This window comes from Sceloporus undulatus, chromosome 2, assembly GCF_019175285.1.
Source record: "Sceloporus undulatus isolate JIND9_A2432 ecotype Alabama chromosome 2, SceUnd_v1.1, whole genome shotgun sequence".
NCBI lineage: Eukaryota > Metazoa > Chordata > Lepidosauria > Squamata > Phrynosomatidae > Sceloporus > Sceloporus undulatus.
The window spans coordinates 51,008,132-51,014,131 of record NC_056523.1 but is presented as its reverse complement, the minus strand read 5'-3'; the positions used below and the strand labels follow the sequence as shown (position 1 = coordinate 51,014,131).

At 38.7% G+C, this 6,000-nt stretch overlaps 1 protein-coding gene across 1 annotated transcript in view; it reads right to left on the bottom strand.

Annotated features, from left to right (window-relative positions):
• The window catches only part of UROC1 (urocanate hydratase 1), an 82,680-nt gene that overhangs the window by 44,952 nt on the left and 31,728 nt on the right, over nt 1-6,000 (bottom strand). Inside the window, 3 exon segments of the mRNA XM_042451798.1 lie at nt 1-66; nt 3,343-3,486; nt 5,018-5,084. Of these exon segments, the coding sequence (XP_042307732.1) occupies nt 1-66; nt 3,343-3,486; nt 5,018-5,084 (277 nt within the window).

Sequence of the window (6,000 nt, the reverse complement as noted above, 5' to 3'; positions counted from 1 at the left end):
CAGACTCTTAGTGACTTCCATCAACCACCCCTGCTGATGACGCTTTAAAAGAGCAGCTTCATCCACCTGAAAGATTAGATTTTTTTTTAAAAGTGACTAGAGAACTTTATAAGATTTCCTCCCTTATTGTAAGCTGTAAGTCAGAGATTCATCTAACCAACACCATTTAAATCTGAGATCTAATGTGGGGCAGGCCACCCGCAGGTTATAAAACACAAATTACCACTCAGTGAAATTTACTGTTAGAACAAATATAGAAACAAGATTCTGTTCCCATCATCAACGGTAAAGTTACATGGGCCACTGAAGTGCTTTATTGCCATGTTTAATAGTAGTGCTATAAAGCTGCTATTATAAAGCTGCTATTATGGTAGGCTTGTTTCACATGAAAACATTTCAGCTCCCAGGGAAATGTTTTATCGAGTGAGGAAGACTTGGTGTATGTGTCAACCACTACAGTTGCCTGCCTCACAAAATCCACATTTGGCAAAACATTCTCTCAACAGCAGATCCCCTTCATTACTCTTGGAACTTTCCCCCCTCAGATTAATGGTTGATTAAAATAGACTGAAGCAAAGAAAAAGTCTAGGCTTGAAGTGGATATGATGGTGAATAGTTTATTTAAGATCATAATCTGAAGCAGAGCTAAACAGGATAAAGATAAAGCTACAGCTGTGAAATTTCCAGAAATGTGGAAACTAGAAAGAAGATATGAGCGAATGGTTTAAATCTGGATGTTTGAGGGAAACTGAAAAATAAACAATACTTAATTTTTAAATCACCTACGACAAATATTAAGTTTCTTTCTAATGTATAAATGATGTCTACACTGAATTGTTTATAAAATTATAATACTCAAGTGTATTAAATTCAATAAATATAGGATGAGACTCATTGCTGGTAAAACTTGTTCTGTCAGCTGAAACCAGACAAAGTTGAAACCTTTCACATTGCAGCAGCACAGATGCCCTCAAATCCTGCTCCAGAAAGCTGAAAAGCTTTTGAAGTGATGGAAAAAACAACAGGGGAGAGGAGAAAAGAAAATCTCTTTGCATCAACATGCATCTCTTTATGAAACACTGGAGTTTAGCATGCTATAATTAAGTCATAGGCTTCATCCACACTGCAGAATTAGTCCAGTTTGACATCAGTTTAACTGCCATGTCTCAACACTATGGAATTCTGGGAATTGTACTTTGTTGTGTTATCTAGAGCTCTCTGACAGAGAAGGCTAAATGTTGCACGAAACGACAATTCTCAGGATCCTATAGCATTGAGCTATGGCAGTTAAAGCGGTGTCAAACTGCATTATTTCTGTAGTGCAGCTGCAGCCTACATTTCTGAACTATATAGCTTTAGCTGCCACTAACAAATTCTATTTAAGCTTTCTTCTTAACAACCACTTGTTCATTAATACGTCTTAATAAAGTAACTAATGGAACTACACATTGAATTGTGCACATTGCCTATACAATTTTGTTCCGGAAAAGGCTGTAGAATTCCCGTCATGGATATATATTATCAACTGAACAGTTCCATGTTTTGCACTTAAATATGGTATGCTGCCTGTACGTTTATTGTTGGTTTGTGCCTTCCAGTTATTTCTGACTTACAGCAACCTTAAAGCAAATCTTTCACAGGATTTTCTGGGACTGAGAGAGTGTGACTTACCCAAGGTCAATCAGTGGGTTTCCATGGCTGAGCAAGGAATCAAAACCTGATATCCAGAGTCATAGCCCAACACTCAAACCACTACACCATGTAACCAAAAATGAATGCACTCATTTTGAATCTGTTAGTAGTAAATAACCCAATAACAGATAAAGTATAACCAGTGTAAAAATAACTATGTTTCAAAGATCTCATTTTACATTAAAAAATACAAATAAGAGGTTTAAAAGTGTGTGTCTTGCTTTAGAGGGGGCAATGAGCAGTGCTTTGAGATGGTTGCTTCTTCCAGCAATGGCAGCACCTGACTGGAAGTGGTAACATTTTAATTGCATTTTAATAATAACTTTTTGTAGGCTTTTATTTCTGTCTTTGCAAGTGCTTTTAACTGTATTTGTTTTAATTTTTGTTAGCTGCCTTGAGACCCAGTTTGTGGGAGCAGGGAGAAGCAGAATATAAATGAATTAATTCAAGAACAAGGAGGGGGAAAGAGGAGGAGGAAGGAGATGGAGAGGGAGAGAAGAAACAACAAAAACAGCAAATGCGACAACAAAAAATAGCAAATGCAAGGAACATCATATGTGTGTGTCTGCCACCTGTGGTGATCTTATCATTCTTCTAGTCTGTACACCCTTTGACATGTCACAGTTGAAAACCAGGATACATGTGGCCAAGCAACATCACAGTGTGGTCAGGATGAGGAAAAAAAACATTGTCCATAGAATCGCAGAATCATAGAGTTGGAAGGGACCACGAGGGCCACCCAGTCCAACCCACTGCTATGCAACTAAAGCACACTTGAAAGATGCACATCCAACCTCACTTTAGATAAGAAAAGACAAGCTGGGGGAGGTTGCAGCAGGTTGCTTTCTCCCAATCCTACAGAGAAGGCCAAGATTCCACGTCCTTCTCTCCTTCATCACTCCCACTGAGTTGTGCTTGAGTCCCACTCATTCTTCCAAGGCAAAAGTATTTTTGCACAGTGAACTCAGTTTGCAATTATTGAAGTAAGCAGGGGACAAAAGGCCAAAGTGGGAGGAGCAGAGAGAAAAGTAGAAGCAACCGCAACAACAATATCAAATACATGGTACTTCATCCATGTTCCATGTGTGTGCATGTGTGTGTGAGCGCGCACACACGCGCGCATGCACACACAAATTGTGGTGATTCTGTCATCCTCCTAATCTGCTTTGTCAACTGTGGAGTGTAGAGCCAGTGGTTGTTGTTGTAGTGTGCCTCCAAATAATTTCTGATATGGCAAACCTAAGGTAAACCTATCATGGGGTTTTCCTGGCATGATTTGTTCAGAGGAGGAATTGCCTTTACTTTCCTTCCTCTGAGGTTGAGAGAGTGTACTTGCCCAAGGCCACCCAATGGGTTTCCATGGCTGAGTGGGGATTTGAACCTTGGTTTCCAAAGTCATATTCCAAATACTCAAATCATCATATTACACTTGCTTTCCAGTAATCAAGGTTCAAATACACCACAAATGAATATCTGATATCCTGGCCTTTCCCCAACAATTTCCAAAATGGATGAATAATTTAAAGGGAATGTGGTTAAGGAAAACCTAAAAGGGAATAGTGGTCATAAATAATAGTGATGGCAGCAGCAGCAATAACAACAACAACAAAAAGCAAAATCATACAAAACCATAACAACATCTAGGGTTACCTCAGCAATAATTCCTACGCAGCCAGCAATGACTGCAGCCTTTGCTTGAGCCCCACTCATTCCTCCAAGGCCAGAGGTAACAAAGACTTTCCCAGCCAGGTTCTCCATCCCCAAGTAGCGACGCCCTGCATTCAGCACTGTTAGCTAAAACAATATAGCAATGGGGAAAGGCCATTATTGCACAGAAGGGATCCCCTTAATGTAATTTCCCAATTATTTTACTAGTTCTAAAGCAACATTTGATTACTATTTAGAACTGATCATTTCATCTTTGAAAGTACTTGTAGGTTTATTTGTTTTTAAATTTATTTTAGGCAAAATGAAGGAGGCTTTGATGACATTTCAACTCAGGCCTTGGTGAGAATGGAGGCATGCAGTTTCTGCACTTTAAATTTGGTTGTTGCCACTACCATGTGTGGGTTTAGCAAGGCAGCCAAGGAAAAGCAGGGTCATTAGACTTCTGGATACAGTGTTCGCTTACCAATGCCACATTTAATGGTACTATCAAACAGATATAAACAGGATGCTAATCATGTGGAATTCCACATGGCTAATCCACTGCTTTTTATTATTATATGCAGGCCTTAGTGAGAATGCAGGCATGAGTTTCACAGTGTTTTTGGATCAGGATGCACATAATTAATACTCTGTGTAAACTTAGGTTTTTGGTAACAATATGCAGTGCATCTCCAAAATTGTCCTGAAAGTGCAAGGTTACATTAGAATGGATGAAACTATTGTTTGCATTCTTTTTTTAATAAGAATTTGCCAAAATTCAAAAATGTCTTCATAATTGGGTTGGAAAAAACCTGATGTCTGTGTACTTTTAAAAAAAATTAAAATTATCTATACAATTTGTAAGATTTCCTCACCCTCAGACATTATTCTTTTTTGATGCTGAACAACCATGGACAGCTTCGGCATAGGACACTCTCCTATGCCATATACATACTTCTTTGAAGTTGCTGGGGGAAAAGCAGGGAAGACAGAAATTTCTCAACTAAGAAAAATAATCTAGGTTTGAATTTGGATCCTATTTGCATAAAAAGCTCTCACTGGCTGGAAGCTCATAATGTACTGTCACAACACAGCCATCTCTCAATATCAGTGTTTAGAGGAGAAACAATTATCACTGTATGTCATAGCACCTTAAGCCCATTCACATCACAAAATTATAACATTATGATTCAAAAACTGAACCTCCTTCAGAAACAACAGGCTGGCTTCTCCATGAAAAAGTACTGGGGACTCACATTTGTGACTGAATGTATGGCAATGGCTGGGTTAAGTATATTAAAATAAAATCTCTCAGAGTGCCTTAGAACAGGGATGTTAGGATTTGTCTTCACAAAGGTTTTTGACTATTTATGCAGTTTCTACAGTTAAGAGATCAGCACCTGGAAGTAATGTGTCATCATAGGTAATTCTTTACTTTTGGGGAAAATTAAGGCTAGGCCAAGTCACATTTCAAAATCAACCTAGCAAGTGAAAACAACAGGCACAATTTTCTAGTACCTTTGGGCATTTCTGTAATATATTAAACAATTAATTCCTTTTAAAAATCAACTTTCCAAATTCTGTAAGAGATATTATATTTATCTCCTTGATCAGAAATGATGTGATGCTGCCCTTTTTCACACAATGTACATTCTGTCAGGCAGAACTTTTGTCTTACCACAGTGCCATGGACTATTCCCTGCGGTCCAATGTAGCAATAGCTCCCTGCTGTCATCTGTCCATACCTGTTCAATAATAGTGCAAGCACCATATTTTTCTCAGTAAAATCTGGATGATATTATAAGAGAAAAAATAAATAAAACATCCCACCAAATTTACTTTGCTTCAAAAAGCAGATCCTAATGGAGCTTAATGTTTTTAATAGATTCATTTTGATTGGTTTCAATTTTTATGGATAATTTAACTGCTTTTTAATAATACTTTTTTGTATATTTCATGACACTGTAAGTGTTTTGACTATGTGTATTTTAAGAATATTAAGCTGCCTTGAGTCGCAATATTGTATGGAAAGGCAGGATATAAATGAATAATTAACAAAATCAACAACACACTAGTACTGTCTTCCATCTGCAAGCCTGGTATAGTCTTCTCAACCTGCTGCCCTCGAGGTTGGTGTCAGATTACAATCCCCATCACCTGCAGTCAGTATGCCCATACCCTCTATCATTTCACAGGTGAAAATCTGAGCACCTATGGCCAAACATCATCTGATTGTGACCGATGGCAAATGTTATTAATGAGGAAAGACTCAAAAGCCAGGAAAGGCTGCAGCCATTTGCTTTTCACTGAGTCTTCAGGAAAGGGCAAGATTCTGCCCCCTGCTCTTCTCCCTGCCAGCTCAGTGTGAAGTACTTTTGCACTTTGAACACACTTTGCAGCAACTGAAGTAAGCTGAGGACAAGGGCAAAAGTGGGAGGAGGAGAGAAATAATGGGGCATTTTTAAAACAGCTGAAAAAGTAGGATGACAGAGGATTAACTTGGACTGTCCCTGCCAAATTGGAGCATCTTGAAGGACTATCCCCTCCTCCCCACTGTCCATATTGACCAGGGAGGGGGGTATTTTTGTACAATTTACCCAGAGCATACCAAAAGAGGTAAGTCTGCCTGGATGGTTGGATTGGCATCACTAGGGTTGGTAA